Source organism: Rhyacophila brunnea, unplaced genomic scaffold, assembly GCF_057557595.1.
Source record: "Rhyacophila brunnea isolate RB1 unplaced genomic scaffold, BYU_Rbru_1.0 scaffold_20, whole genome shotgun sequence".
NCBI lineage: Eukaryota > Metazoa > Arthropoda > Insecta > Trichoptera > Rhyacophilidae > Rhyacophila > Rhyacophila brunnea.
The window spans coordinates 3,730,282-3,747,125 of record NW_028232860.1 but is presented as its reverse complement, the minus strand read 5'-3'; the positions used below and the strand labels follow the sequence as shown (position 1 = coordinate 3,747,125).

General features: G+C 33.7%; 1 protein-coding gene across 1 annotated transcript; it reads right to left on the bottom strand.

Moving 5' to 3' along the window:
• Positions 1 to 1,258: 1,258 nt before the first annotated feature.
• On the bottom strand, positions 1,259 to 16,265 carry Alg12 (Alg12 alpha-1,6-mannosyltransferase). Its single transcript, XM_085948673.1, has 8 exons — positions 16,032 to 16,265; positions 12,898 to 13,030; positions 11,998 to 12,171; positions 9,936 to 10,089; positions 8,964 to 9,108; positions 7,274 to 7,500; positions 6,201 to 6,341; positions 1,259 to 4,094 (listed from the first exon to the last, which is right to left on the bottom strand). The coding sequence occupies exons 1-8, from the start codon at positions 16,155 to 16,157 to the stop codon at positions 2,747 to 2,749; spliced, it is 2,448 nt and encodes an 815-aa protein (XP_085804799.1). The 5' UTR covers positions 16,158 to 16,265; the 3' UTR covers positions 1,259 to 2,746.
• Positions 16,266 to 16,844: the final 579 nt, after the last annotated feature.

Genomic DNA, 16,844 nt, shown 5'->3' with positions numbered 1-16,844 from the left:
AGTTTACTTTCAGAGTTTTTTTTTGCCCTTATCATATCTTTAGGGTCCATATCTATGATATAGGTTTTCTTCAATATCGTTGGCATGTGTTATATGGATGATCCTTATTGTGGATTCAGATGTTTTATTAAGATGTTTTCGTCTCTTTACTTTTCATAAATCCCTGTAAAAATGGGGATAACTAAATGACAGACGTCCAACTCTACCGAAGTTATGCATTTTCAAAATAAAATGGGACAGTCTGTGACAGTAAAACCATCATAATATAAGTGGAGTTACTGCCAAAAGTTGGTAAGTCAACAATTTAGGTATTTAGAGTTTTAACAACGGATTATGTGTCTATATAATATAAATATGTATGCTAGAAAAAAAAAATCAAGGTCATCCGATATATAGAACATGCACATAAAGCGCAAAGAAATTAACATTATTCCTGTTTTTAAAGGGCACGTCAAACTTCAAATTGCAATTACTCCGTAAGATGATTTCGAGAGGATTATGTACCAACTATAATGATTGTAGTATTGTAGTGTAGATTGATAATATTATGTGTAGATTGCCAACATTCAACTTCAAACGCAAAAATGACAAATCCACACCCCCACACGATTTTTAAGAACTAATCAACAATATTAAATTTAATATGAGTAAATATAAAACAGGAGAAAATAATCAATCTAAAGTTAGCAAATCGAGATTTACTTGAATTGGTAACAATAACAAATCCAAATTCTGTTTATGTCAATATTATTATTGTTTTAAGTGCAATAGGTACACTTATACGTCACTATATGAAAATTTTATGGAAATAATTGATTCGTTACATGGTCAAATTTCCAGGAACGTATCTCAGTCGTAAAACGAGATATTAGTGTACTCAGAAAAGAATAGAAACTACTATACCGTTCGACAGAAAACAGGATGTGATTTTCGCAGATGTGGGATTCGAACCTCTCCCACCGATACTGAAACGACCACTATAGATAGCATGGAGCTTAAAGAAATATCAACAGGATAAAAAGGAGGAGTTTCTTTGATGCTGTCATCTCAGTAAACAAATTTCAGTGAGAAAGTATTAGAATATTGTCATGTAGGCTGACATGCAACTGATCTTTTTATATTGAATAATATATAGATAATATTCTTAATCATAATATAATACAGATATGATATAGATACTAGAATCAAAATTAATATGACAATCAACCTACACACAATAACACATCACAAAATGTCATTTAGAATTTGTTTTAGACAATAAATATTTTATTCGTATATGATTGCTCTATATATATTTATGTAAAACGCCTATAATTACACAACCTTACATATTATTATTATTCTGGTATAAATTTTATATATTTTTTATGTACATATTTACGATATCGTAGACCAGCTACTTGGCAAAATGTTAGTTACCTTGTGGTTCCATTTCGATAGTAACAATTCATTTTTTTTTCATAAGATTATGTTGGACATCCGGATAATAAAGAATAATGATTAATCCGTACAAGTTTCTGGATATACTGATATCAATTCGTTTAGTTAATATTACATAAATATCAACGATTTTGGATAATTTTTAATCAAAGAAAGATTTCATGCAATTACATAATAAGTTTCTTTTTCTCTGTGAAGCAGCAGTGAGCAGAGGTCGGCCACAATCAAGGCGATCTTAGCTTTGTCATCTCCTACCCAGGACAGTTAATTGAAGCTACCAATCACAGCGGTTCTTAAGCCACGAAATGCGGCATCGTCCTATGCTACGCTTACCATTGATCTTTCCTTGACTGACAAGTTGGGGAATGCTGTACTTTTGTCCTCTCATAATGTGACCTATTTTGATACTATGCAGAACTTTTCAGTCTTTTACCATTCGATTGAGAACTTCAACATTTGTCACCCGGTCAGTCCAAGGAATTTTGAGGAAGCGTCTATAGAGACACATCTCGAAAGCTTCAACTCTTCGTGAAATCTCAATTATTGATCAATAACAGAATTATTCAAGAAATAATTTTTGTATACTTTCCAGATAGCAAATACAAAATTAAGATAGGTATATAATACAATCGATCCCTTCGAAATGTGGGGTTAGCGCCAAATGCTTCGTATTTCATCATCCAGAGACTCCAAATAAAGGAACGTCTCTCGACAATATGTCTGAGATGCAGTTTTTTGGAAATATTATTCGGCGTGCATCAGATAAACTGGAGAGATTGGTGGTTTTGGGTAGTCTCTAGAAAGGCAAAGAGGAAGAGCTTCCGCACGCTAGAGCGACCAAATGAAGGAACTTACTGGGAGCAGCCTTCACTCTATCCCAAGAGAGACAGAGAACCGAGCGGCAACGAGAAACGACCAAGAAGAGATGTAATACAAAAAGTTATTCTTTCTATAACCGACACAATAATCCAGAAACTTTGTAAATACTACACAAGAAATTCCCAATAGTATATATACTTTAAAATAATACATTAGAAGTAAAGAAATTATGTAGGAATCTTCGTGGTGACATCGATATAAAAATATCTATGATTGTAAAAGTGATTTGTTAAATTTACCTATCTACATAGTTTTTTTTCCTTTGAAGCATTAAGAATCTTATCCAATCCAATATTTTCCTCACAGGTAGGAACCTATATGGTTTCCAAAAACCACTTTGGGCAATAAACAGTTTGTTATCCATGTAAGTTTCCTAACAGCCAATTATTTATGTCATTTTTGGTTTGAGCAATAATTGATGTTCAAACTATTTTTGGTTATCCGTTTCGCTGCTGTATTGTTCAGCATCATTACGAGGGTCGTAACTTCCTTGGACTATGTCCACGGTGGCCACGCCTTCCTTCTTATCCATGTTGAAGATATCCTTAGGGTCGATTTGCAAGGCGCCCGAGCTAATCTTTTCGTTTATGATATCTTCGACAATTTGCTGTATGGCAGATCTCAACTCGGGATTCTCTAAGTCTTTAATTCCGAAGACGTCTTCGCCGTCAGTTTTCTTTTCCAACATTTTCTTGAGCACCTCGTCGACGATCTCTTGAATGGAAGAATTCTGAATCAAATCTTTCAAGTCGTGTACTTTGACGTTGTCTTCATTGGTTTCTACCGACTGGACCTCTTCTGCTTCTTGAGCACTTACAGGAACAATTTCAGGCTCATTATATTCAATATTATCCTTATTCTCCTTAATAGATTGAGGAATTTCTAATAGTACATTATTTTCTTCTACACCCTTTTCGACATTATCTTCTACCTTCTTCAAATCTTCAATTATCAAACTCTTTTGCTTGTGTTTAGCGATCAATTCTTTAAGTTTCTGTTTGGCAGAAGCCATTATTTTATTTTTCGCTCGTTCCGTATTCCACTTTCTACGTTTCGGTTGCATTGCATTATCGCCACCTTCCAAACTCACATTTTCCAGTTCATTCTCAACGGCTTTGACGACTTCAACATCTATCGTCCCTATTTCTTCTACCACCTCCAGTAAGACGGCATTGTTAGTTTCATTTTTACTTTCGACCAATTCCATTTCATCATTATCTTTATATTTCTCGATAATACTCTTAATATTGTCTCTGACATGCACCGCTGATTCAGACTGCTCTATCACTTCTTCAATAGGCGGTATAACATCATCCTTATAAACCTGCTCCAACGTACTTTCAACGGAGCTATCAAAAGTTTCAAATGGTTCATCATAATCACTGTCTTCCGAATAACTGAAAGTTTCCAACTTAGGCAAGCCGACTCCGAACAGATTCTCTCGCCACGCCTTTCTTTCCAAAATATACAATGTGGGTTTAGTTTTAATTTTAAAGGGCGGCATACTTTGGTAATTGAATGATATATGAGAAAATCCGTCGACAGACGACAGCAAATTATGCGTTCTCGTAAAAGGTTTTAGATGGGCAGAGTACTTACTCTTGCCTTCGATGATAATATGCGTGAACACTTGTAATCGTTCAAGCGTCAGAGACTCTTCCTTATTATACATCCAGTCTTCATTCAATTGGGTGAATCGTGTGACACCAGTCTGAGCGGCAAGATTATCGATGTGTACGTTTACAAAGGTTTCGTTAGCTGCCATCCGGTGGAATCTGGAATATTTGAAAAATGCACAATCAATATGAAGATTCTATGTTTTTTATATTGAGAAAGTATAATACCCTAGCTAGAAAGTAATAATACCCCGATATATCTGCCTGTGCTGAGACCACATTCTGCAAATTACTCAAAATTTGTAGCCTATTGTTTATATTGACTGCTCCAAACTAAAGGGCGTAAGTAAGATTTTGATGATTTTGAGTTAAGTGTGAGGTTAGGTTTACAAAAAAATATCCACAGACAGGCAAAAGGGCGTTCTTCATAGATGATTGCAAACAGTGTTACGATTTTCTAATTTGGGCATAAGTGGTAAGTGATAACCATACAGAAAGCCAATAAGAATTAACGTAACGTACCAAAATTAATATGATTATAACAAACAAATAAAACATAACAGAAATACGAACAAAAACATGGATAAAATAATGAAAAAAAAACAATTCGTTGTTTTCTATATGAATTTTTGAATGAAATTTAAATGAAATTTTTTCTTGGATAAACAAAATGAATGAACTGATTTAAAAATTCTAATTGCAAATAAATAAATAGATTAACACTACATACCTCAAAACAATATTATTCTACCATAAATGAAAGAAAAAAAACTCCAATACTAAAAAAGAAGTTGTAAAGAAATGAAGTTGTTCTCATTAACATGAAATTTTTTCACTATTTTTGCTCTCCTGAATAGTAGCGATTTGTCACCTAAGCCCATTTGGCTTTGCCATCGATATAAGATTATTTAAATTCAACTTCGTTGCACATGTTGTAATCTGAACCTTTTATGAATGTGTTGGTATTTTTTATTTTCTCATTGTTTTGACAATTACGGCTTTAGATAGATTTGATGATCAGAGTGATTTCGAATCGGGAAATGACATAAGCGATATTATTCCACAGAGAAGACGTCAGATTATACATACATATTTCTCAATAAAAATACAAAAAAATCTTTATTTTTGATAAACTTTTAAGGTATTTCTAGCCTACATAGAGTAAATTCAAAGGGTACAAAGGGGTTAAAACAAAACAACTTTTTTTAAATACACATCCATTCTTGTCAAAGATGTTAAATAAACAATTTTTTTTATTCAACGAATAAGAGCCGAGCCACACCGGGCGACTCTGGTCTCGAGACCAGTCGCCGAGACCAGACCGATGCATGCAGTTATATGGAGCATGCCACACCTGGTCGCCCAGTAGTCGCGCATGCAATAAAGTCGGGCGACCAGTAAAATCTCGTTCGTGCGCTCGGTCTGGTCTCCCGGTCTCTCTGGTCGGGCGATCGGTAGCGATGTATGAAAACATATAACTATGTATTGAGCGCTGCCACACTAGGCGACCAGTCGCCGGCAGCCACGCCGCGGATAGAACGTATTTTTGTATACTTGCGTGTACATTCATTATTATTATTATTATTGGCTGCCTCTCTGGTCGCCGGCAAGTCGCCCGAGTAAATCGCCTGAAGAGACCAGTTGCGCGACTGGTCTCGAGACCAGAGTCGCCCGGTGTGGCTCGACACTTAGACACAAGATTTCAGAATGTAACATTCTATATACTGAATATACATATGTTGAAAACATCTCATGCATATACATTATAAAAAATCGTTTTTGTAGAAAAAAAATACGACACCCGACAGGCTTGAACCTGTATCTGCTGGATTCGCACCAGTATGTTTTACCATTAAACTACGGCCGCCTTAGATAATTACGACGATTTCAACTAGTAGTTGTTACATGAAAAGCTTATCGAATTGCGTTGTAAGGATGTTAAAGAAAAACCTTCCCCTATGTAGATGAAGCCTTTATATTTGAAAGTGAACTTGATAATAAATAAGGCTTGCTAAGGTTAATTAATAAGTTAGCTGAAGTCATTTCGCATTACATATACGTTTTCCAAAAAAAATTGTAACTTTGTCCCCGATGATGAACAATCAAAGTCAGTACTGCTGACTACTAAAAATATTCTGAAATCGCTATCAAGTGTTGTCTTCGATTCCCATCCAATAATATGTAAACAAAAATTAATCATGACAATAAATGTAATTAATGGTATATTCACTTTGTCCTGGCAAAATACATTTTTACTAAACTCACTTGGATATTGCGGCTCCTCCCGGATAATTGACACCGGCGACACTGACAAAGGCCAAAGAAAAGACCAAGTTGCCAAATAAGCAGCCCAAAAGACCCCACGCCAGTAGGCTAAATAATGTAGTCTTCCCTCTTCGCTCCCATCTGGATAAAAGAAATATCAAAAATGAAAACCACTCTCTAGAAATTCTAAACTATTATTTTTGAAACCCCAATTAATCGCGAAATGAGGAAATCTAAAATTACTATCATTTTCGATTAGGGGGTTTAGAAATTCTGAAAAACAGTTACTTTCTGAGTATCTAATATGTGTTTAACGTTATAGTTATTGCATACCGATGTGTTAAACTAGGGTTTTCTAAGAAAACGGTGCCGTTATGTAGTGGCGCTTGACATCAGTAAACGTTGTCTATGCAAACCAAATGGCGTTGTTTTCAATGTCAAATAGCGGTGCCGCCATTTGCATGATGGTCGTCATTGCGGAACAAACAGTTGTGGAACGTTTTTTCGCGTGTAGCAGTGACCATTTTAAAATAAAAAAATTAGTCCGAACACTACAAACGTAATTTGGACCAGCGAAATGACGAAATATTGATTGATTTTGTAAGAAATAATGAAGCTTTATATATTGTGTACATGTAAATTGTACGTAAAACATTTCACCGTGGCACAGTTCGCTGTGAGCTTTCTTATCAGAAAGAGATGACCATATACTATACGGTCTCCATTTTTATTAGATTCAATATGAACATTAATTTAATTTTCATAGGTGATTTTGGTAAAATTCAAGAATAAAAACCTAACCTAACTTAACCTAACAAATAATCCAGTATTTCGGCTATTTTCAAAATTTGTTTGCCGCTGGCTTCCTGTAAACCGATAAGAACCGTGTATTATTTAGACATGAATTTTATGTCAGTACTACACGTCCCACAGAGGTTGGACGGTTTTAAATATACTGCCATATATTTCTGATACAACATTTCACGGTGAAGTGTGATACGGCGAACTGCATACGTTCAAGTTTCCGGACACAGTAAACCGGCGTCAGTTGAATTTGCTAAAATAAGACTCACATATAATTGCACCCAGCAGCCGCAGCCACGTTGAAGAGTGGAAAGACGTAGATTATAAATCGTAACTCCTTATGCGGCAGTAGTGAGAACAGGAACACGAATATCACAGACGGTATCAGAAATGCAAGAACTCTTCTATCAAAGTAGGCGCCGATGGGAACCATCAATAGGCTGGGGCCCAAGCCGCGCGGTAACGCCGAGTACCAGTACCATAAGAATGGTGAAGTCTGTAATTCCGGTGTTAAAGAAAAATATACCTTTTGTTTATACCACCTACAAACATACTATGAAATAACCAAAAAGTTTAATATCCGGATTTTCTAAATATTAACTTGGCTACCAAATCATCTACACTAAAAATATTCCAAAAATGAAATCAAGTAAATTAACCATAGATTAAATCTTCTTGCATTTGTAGCCTTCTGTTTCTATAAAAATTGCTAAAGCAAATTGCAGTTTGACATGTGCCATTTGTTGCATGCAAAAAAAATATAAAAATACTCATTTCAGAGTTTGTATAAAAATTAGAGCTCCCAGCAGATCTGTTCCAACATAATACATAACTCCAAAATCTTGCAAAATTGTGTAAGTAATACTACATTTTATATAAAACATAAAAAATAACGCATTTATGGCGGTTCCTCAAGGTGAGTTTATAAATTAACTCCTCGAGCTGTCATTTTATCATGACGTTAGTGATAGCACACCGTGCAAGCACGGCATCGTACAACCTTGGCCGAAGCACGAGTTCAAACATCGAGTGAAACACAGATACCAACTTAAAAATTCGTAAGTCGTAATTCGCAAAAAAGTGTATTATTATTGATAAGGTAGGGGGTTTTTTACGAACACTTCAAGTATTCATAATTTGTTTGTTATATATTTTTTTATTGACTTAATGGGTAGGTGATAAAGTTTTTACCTACTTTATTGTATCCGTTGTCAGTGTATATTTGCCTTTTGGTGAGTGTAAGATGCCAAAAGGCGAAACCCGGATCGCAAAAAACAACTCAAATGGAATAGTACCTACAAAACTTAAATCCATTAGAATTTAAAAATTTGCTTTTTAGATAACCGCAAATAACCGTTTTGCACACCAAATTCATCCGTAACATATTGGGGATATCTCGGAAATATAACTAAACGGTGTTATTGGGTGTTATCGAGTCATGTGGTTGGAATAGACCTGCTGAGGTCCTTTTGAGCCGTATTTTCATATGTTTAGATTAATTGAAATGTCATATCGTCGGTGTTTTGTAAAAAGGGCGAATTAACCAAAATGCTATTTTACAGGAGGAGGATTTTTAACTATTGACATTTATTTGTTTATGACCTGTGGATGATTATAAATATACAACAAGTTTATAATAAAGCTTAGAAAGAATACTGTCATTATAATAGGCATTATTATATAATATTTTAAAAGGCCTAATATGTCACATTCACTTTTTATTCGTAATTTTAATTAATTTAACTTTAGTCGATTATCGTTTTTAAGTACTTTCCTGTGGAGATACAAATTCGCCGTTTTTACACAACGAAATTAGTGGGATACATATTATATTTTCCTTAAAATCTCGATTTCGCCAAAATGGTTGATTCGCTATATGAGTTTCATTTCAAGTCAACAATCGATCTATTGTATATTGGTAACATTCATTTAAACATCAAATATATTTGTAAAGGATACACCCCACTCAGAACTCTTGTTGAGGATTGTGTTGAACCAAAAGACTTCAGCCTCCGGCCAAGTCCACTTGGACCAAAAGAAAGAGTCCACGGTGACCGTTAACAGAACTAGTCCAATGGCTGCAGGAATACCATGCTTCAATAAACTGTAATTTAAAAACAAGAATTACACATTAATCAGGAATCATAAAAATAACACAAGCAGTCAATAAAAAAAATGCCATATTAGCATCGGAAAAGTATCTAAAAACTGCTGCCATAAAAACTTATTCTTCCTGGTGCTACAAGTGGGTCTTGTCCTTCTCTAGGATCTGTCTCTATGAAGGTCTGTAGGATCTGCCTCTATGAAGATCTATCCAATAATAAATAAAACAAATAATTGAATAATAAGTAATAATTATAAACAACTTTATAATGTAATATTGATTATTTGTGATTTTTTTTTTTGATATTGTATTACATTGGTTAAAATTAATAATTAGTTGTTCAATATTAATATTGGGTGAAGTGTTCATCTACAAATTTTTTCTATAAAAAACTTTTAACTGCATATTTGTTCATTTTTAGTACATATTTTTATGATTTAATGTCCATCCAAGTTTTTGTTGCATATAAATCCGCTCCCTACTTATTAATGAATGATTGAAAGTCGGACAACTACAATTCTGACAAAAGTATATAATTTAGAAAGAATGTAATAAGACATAAATAAACTGCGAATAGTATTTATAATACTCGCTTAATTTCAGGTGCCTAGTAATAAAAACAGGAGTTCTAAGAATTCTGTAAAATTGCATTTTTGTAGATGTCCGAGTTTACGTATATATGCTCAGGATCCAAAAACAAATTGAAAAAAAACCAATGCACAATTCAAAAGACCAGTGTTTGGTCCACTACTCCACTGCGGCCGCAGAAAAACTTTAATAATCAAAGATAAATATAATATATGGAATAAAAAAAGACTTTTGCTTACCTAAGCACCGATATTCTTTTTAAATATAGATCATACAGTAGGAACTGGCCTAGCAGTATTGCTAATTCGGCTCGGAAAATTATAATCGCTGCACCAGAAGTGTACAAAAACATTGGATGTTTTCCGTTCACCCAGCAGTCGAGGGCAAGTAGAACTGAAATAAATCAACTACCATTGAAATATATCTAACCAAAAATGTTGAAGAAAAAACTTTTGCCAGATGGAACCTTCGCTGAAGCAATATCCAGTTTGTCAAAGGTGGCATTTTACTATACTTATAACAAAAAACCTTTCAAACTCCGCAAACATCTAACTCAGTTTGTAGTAAGATTAATAGAGTGTAGTTGTGATTATATTATGCTGCACGTCACATACTATCACGTGACGTCACAGTAAGCCACTACGGGAAAAAAGTGTGTAATGTCGTTTTTCTTGGTGTTTAAAATGTTTTTAGCGGTTGGCACTATGTATTGTCTATAAGAATGTTGTTTATTATATATGGTCTGCAGGTTGGGTTCTGTTCAAAATATTATCTGAGGATGTAATATCCCCAAGTAATTTTAACGTACGCACACGTAGAAACTGTTAAAATTAATTGAAATTAGCATGAATAATGTATAATAATTCAAAATACTAATACATTAGAATTGGCACTCTCCAATCATTGAATTTATAGAGATGGTGATCGTTCAAAATATATTATTGCAAAATGACGAAATAGACTAAATTTGTCACCGTGACAGCGTGACAGTACGCGACGTGCATCTCAATATAATCACAACTTTTTGCTTCATTTCTATATATAAGCAAAAAACGCAAGAAAGCTTGATATACAAAATTCTGCTCTAAGTAACCGAATCGAAAAAGAATTTTACAAATTCGATATAGGTAGGTACAGAAAGGACAAATTCTTTTTGCATTGCGACCACGACGAAATCACTTTAACGGTGTTAGCGTCATTTGAAAGTAACAATACCAACACCTAAATAACTCGCCTGCACTGCCAGAAGAATCTGACACCATTCTACAGAACCAAAATTCGATTCACCGATTTTTTGTGCACGCAAACATTAAACGGTCAGCAAACTATAATGGTGAATCAGACACACATTTCGATAAACAAAATTTTGATTTACGAACAACTTTTCTGATAATAATCTGTAAAATAATAGTTGGTTGTTAATGCTAACTACTTGTGACAGCAAGCAGACTGCATGGCTCTTGGAATAAATTCTTCGCTTTCGTCCATAAAACCAATTAGTCTCCACTGTGGGAATGACAAAAATCGTCAGTGCAGCGGTCATATTTGATTTACAATGCGTAACCTAAAGAAATCAATGAAATTCGTTACCCCTAGCAAACATATAACTTTATGTATGTTGTTGAGTTTATCCACAGAACAGATTAATAAATAGAAACGTAAAAGCTATCACCGAATGGCCTGACTGCCATAAAACACAAGAAAAAAAAATGCGTCGACCATTCCCAAAGATTGAAAGAACGTTACATTAATGTGACAAACTAAAATACATATTATTAACTATTGAAAATAGCATATTCTTCAACACGTGTTTAAGTTTATCCCATATTTTTCTACACTCGAGATATTAGCCTGTTATATCACACCCAGTAGGGTAAGCCAGTTCCCATTAATTGTGTTCCCTGAGTGTATCAGCCTTCCGGATTAATAAGTTGGAGATATTCTATACTTCGATACTTTTTCCTGTCATACGCTTAACGCAACGTATGATAAAATAAATGCATTTTTCAGACGCGTGACGTCGCTAGCTTTATTTTAAACTATTTTACTTCAATTGTACTGACTCGTCCGAATAAATCAGTGTTCATACTACTCCTTATATTGACACCTCCCCAATTAAAAACAATTCCACATCTTCTCTCCGGCGAAGGCAAAAAAGGCAAAGAGAGAAGGTGGTTTGTTAGTATATAATAGTATGACCTTTACGGAATATGGGCCGAAAGTGAAATGAAGAATTTTTAATGATGCTGTGTCGATGTTAGTAAATAATTCATTCCCATTCATAAATATTGAAAAGAATACCTAATGGCAATACCATTATATTTGGCAATGGACGGCTGAGGTAGAACATGAAGTGGTATTGGGTGACGGTCAGTGCCGTGAACCACCATGCGAACGTTCCACCAAACACTTTTCTCAGACTGTTCTTCAACTTACACCAGCAGAGTATTACGCATATTGCAAGGCATAGTCTCACTGAAACAAATTCAGAATCATTAGATGGCAGTAGTTTTAACATAATTATAATATTACCCTCCAATTTCACTATCAATATCTCGAATATTTCAATTTTATAATGTACATTTCTAATGGTTCACTTGCGTGAGAGTGAGTTTACGTGGACGCTATTTTATAAATTCTTAAAATAGGGTCTCCTTAGCAAACTCAGTGTACTTCTTTGAACTGCTATAGATGTACAATTGTATTTTCACCGCTTTTGTATTTTATATTATGTTCTTTTAATATTTTCATTTTTATCGTTTTTATTACTTTTCTTCATTATAATAATGTTTCATGCCATGTTGTGAACGTCTTAAACTTATAATTTGTAATGTCCACAATATGTTAAAAAAAAAAAATTGAAAATGGTATGAAAAATGTTTATACCAGCAGTGAAAGAGATTTTGATTGAAAAACATAACATATTTTCAGAATTAATATTATCGATGTTTTTGACATTGATTAATTTTAAAATGTAAATTGTAAGCTTCGTATTACGTTGCTAGGATGTCTTTATAAAACTACAGTGGCACTGCACTCACCTTAAATATTCAATTCCGAAACTATAGTTAAAATTTGTCCAATTAATATCTTGAATCGAAATTAAGGTACACTGGAAATGTATCTACTTTATAAAGATTAAAATATGCTTGGTATTAAAAATTATACTTAATTGCCAGTCTAAAAAAATGCATGCAATACCTGTATACTGAGACCAAAATTTTGTGCATTCAAAAAATTGCACAACGGACACCACCGGCGATGAGAGAAATGATATTATAAGTGGACCCAGGAAACTTCGAGGGACTACTCCAGGAAACTCATGATGATCATACTAAAACCAAAAAACATTACGTTTATTTACTAATTTGCAAATAGTGTAGGTACATTTCATAATAAATAAATAATGAATTTAGCCAAAGAGATAATATAATTATAATGATATAATATCGCACCATCGCAACTAAACTGCCACAATCCAAAAAACGTCAAACAGAGAAAATCAGCTTTGATGTTTTTAAGTTTCGCATTTTTGTACTGTGTTTTTGAAATATGTTTAGATATTGAATGAAGTGTTGACTTGAATTTGATGACTTAGAGATATGAAATTTTCGGTACATATACTATGAACGATAGACAATGAAACGTAGTAATTAACTCAAAACACGTAAATTTGGACTTGTGGCGATTTAGTTGCGAGAGTTCGATATGTATGTGCATAACCATAACTGATTAAAAAAAATACAGTCGAACTTGCTTATTACGATCACGGAAATAGCGAGATCTCGGATGTAATGAGGAAACATTCGTTGACATTTTAGTTTATGATTTTCTCCATACATTTATTCACTTTTATAACGAGCTACCTCTCAGGTATACCGAGCAAAACTGTTAATGTGTCGATTGTTTAAAAACAACATTTTTGACCATAAGCAATAACATCCGACCGGGCAGTTAACTATTAACTTTAACGTTAACTATTAACTTATTTTGTGTCATTCTACGATTAGAACAATAAAATTATACTCGATAAAGTTCAAATCATGGATCATGTAAAAAAATCAGTACCAATGTAATCTACAACGATTACCAAGAAAAGAGGAATATTAATAGAAGACACGGAAAAATGATTGGTTATATGTAGGGATTCCAATCCCGGGATCCCGAGCTATTTTCGATTCCTATGAATCCCGGGATTGATAAACATAATCCCGAAACTTGATTTTTTTTATCAATTTTTATGGAAAATAAAATAAAAACAAAAATATAACAGAAAAAATACTTTTAATAACAAATAACTACATTAGAAATAAACTGAGTTTGAATGAAGTTTGATTTATACCCATGTGTAAGTTGCCGATTCATTTTATTTTTTCACATAAATTAATAAAAATGAGAAAGATTGGAAAAAAACAATGCTTAGCACTATTAACAAAGTAATTCCACCATGATCTCATATGTTTTACGGCAGTTTCATATTTGGCTGACTAATTAGATTTATGAAGTGCAAAGGCCATAACTACACCACGATTCGCTTTACTATTTTAAATCTCGATAACCCATTCATTATGTCTTTAGGTACTATCAGAAACAGCAATCTCATATTAAATTCACATTATTAATTATATTACAATATTATTTACTCCATTAAACTTATGTATTTCCAAGATTGAATGTATACAATATTAACAATAAATGTTTTAAATAGTATAAATTATACTAGATTTATTTTTGACCGATTTTATCAATGTTATTTGTAAATATAAAAATTTTATGTTAACAATGGAAAAAAATGCCAATACCGGGACCTGTCCCGGGATCCCGGGATTGTCAAATTGTAATCCCGAAATCCCGGGATTAGAATTTTGGCTCGGGATTGGATTCCCTAGTTATATGGATAGAAGATATGCAGCAACAACAACGTTCCAATAAATCTTATGTTCATACAGGAGCCTTGAGTGTTTTTGAAGACCTAAAGTGTAAAAATGATGATAGTATTGATACTCATACATTTACACAGATGATTTCTTACGATCGACGATCAATAAAATTGTCAATGATGCTTATTGATGCCACCAATTGTTCGTTTACAGATACAATTGACGCTATTGTCATTCGTGTCGTCTCAATTGACGGCAAATGATGAGAATTTTGATTGAAGCGCATTGCCAGGAGCCATTGACGCAGCCGATTGATCGTTAACTGTGCAATTATTGGCAATCGTTCGTTCGGTAGCAAGCAGGAATCGCATCACGCATGAGTGTCATGATTTTCAATGTTTAGCCAAATTAGCTCTAACAAGATGTCAAAACTTTCTTGGTCCATTCTGAGAAAACTTTTGTATTCTTCTGGTCCAACATCTCGCAAAACTCCTGAAGCGGGTTCTCAGTCTCATTGAACCAGCGTTTCGCCCTCTATTTTCTTTCATCCGAGTGCAGACAGCCAAAATTATGGCAAGAAAGCCTAAATCTGTATTTGACATCATACTGTTCACACTGTAGGTACTGTTTCTGCAGGTGTTCACAAGCAACTGGCGTCAATATCAATCGCACTTCAATTGAAGCGTACAATTGGTCGCATCAATGAGAATCATTGACAATAATTGACATTGACAATTTTATTAATAGTCTCCAGCGCGCTATAAACTATACAACATCAAAGTAACAGGTGAGGCTGCCAGTGCAGTGCGCAGATACAGAGGGAGCTTCTAATTTTATCAAGATTCTAGCAAAAATCATAAAAATGAGGATTAGAGTAGGATTGTTTTCTTAATTGAATGTAATTATGTGGAGAGATTTTATTTTCACCTATCCTTTGAAACTAACATACCTACTATTTTTTTTTTTAAATGCATGATTTTAAGTGTTATTTGACTTACGCGATTTTTCGACTTACACAAAAATCTTCGAAACGAAGACGTAATCACGTAAGTCGAGGACTATGTACTAGACTTTCAAAAATATAATAATAAAATTGTACACTTTTGAATTTGGGGTTTTGAAGATGTCATAATATTATAATTTTGACATTTTCTATCAGATGTCAGAATCGATACTGCTTATTATACTTTATTAAAAAGAACTCTGTGGTGGTGTAAGAATATTTGACCGTATATTATCAGGGATTCTGGATAATTTAAAATCTAAAAATTAATATAATTTTATTATTTTCTCCAGCTTCTAAACATTGATCTGTTGGTTTTTAAACAGTGGGAATACCGTACTGTCACAATAAAGTGCTGTTAAATTATTATGAAATAGTTTGTTTAGAATTATTTTGGTTAATTCTAGATAAAAATAAGGTACCTCAAGCTACGTATTAAATTGATAACATACCTGTGTTAGGTTATGTCGATGATATAAAATGTCATGCATAGCCTGGATATTGAAACTTTCCTCCACCTTTGTGAAAGGACAATAAACCAAATGCGCGCTGGCAATGAGCAATAGTATTTGCGGCATTTTGACAGTCCCAAAATCTTCGTTTGGTTTACATCTAATTCATTTTATGTAACAAAAATAGCACATCAAATACTGCTGAACTATTCAAAATCAAAAATATCCTTGACCGATGCTGCCAGATGACAATTTCTAAATCCATTTCTTTTATTTTATTTACAATAATTTCATTTATAGCCCGTTTAGTACAAAAAAATATAGTTGTGTTCTTAAAAAATAGACAAAATATTTAAATAAAAAATTCTAAATAAGAATATTCAAAATCAGAAATACTGTAAAAGACCGTTCAGATGGTCCAATTTGGTTGATCTAAAATACCAAAGAGTAAAATACTTTCCAGGTTAAGGATATTGTGATAGCTAACATGAATCAGCCCAAAGAGATTGAACTGCTACCATTCAATATCTTTGGATCAGCCTGATCTTTATATTGTGATACGTGGTATTGGGTGAGGTTCTGGACCAAAGAGATTGGACCTAATCTGTTTGCTCTGATACCTGTTTGCCATGTCCCAGAAACTTACGAAAGGTTGACTGTTTCGGGGAATATGCCTGGTAAATATAAGATTGTGAGCATCGAGAGTGATCAAGTACTTAAAGGAATTCATTTGAAAAACCAATTTGAATAGCATTGATCAAAAGTTTGTAGTGGTAGGAAAAGTTGAACAAAACTGATCCGACCACAAGCCAG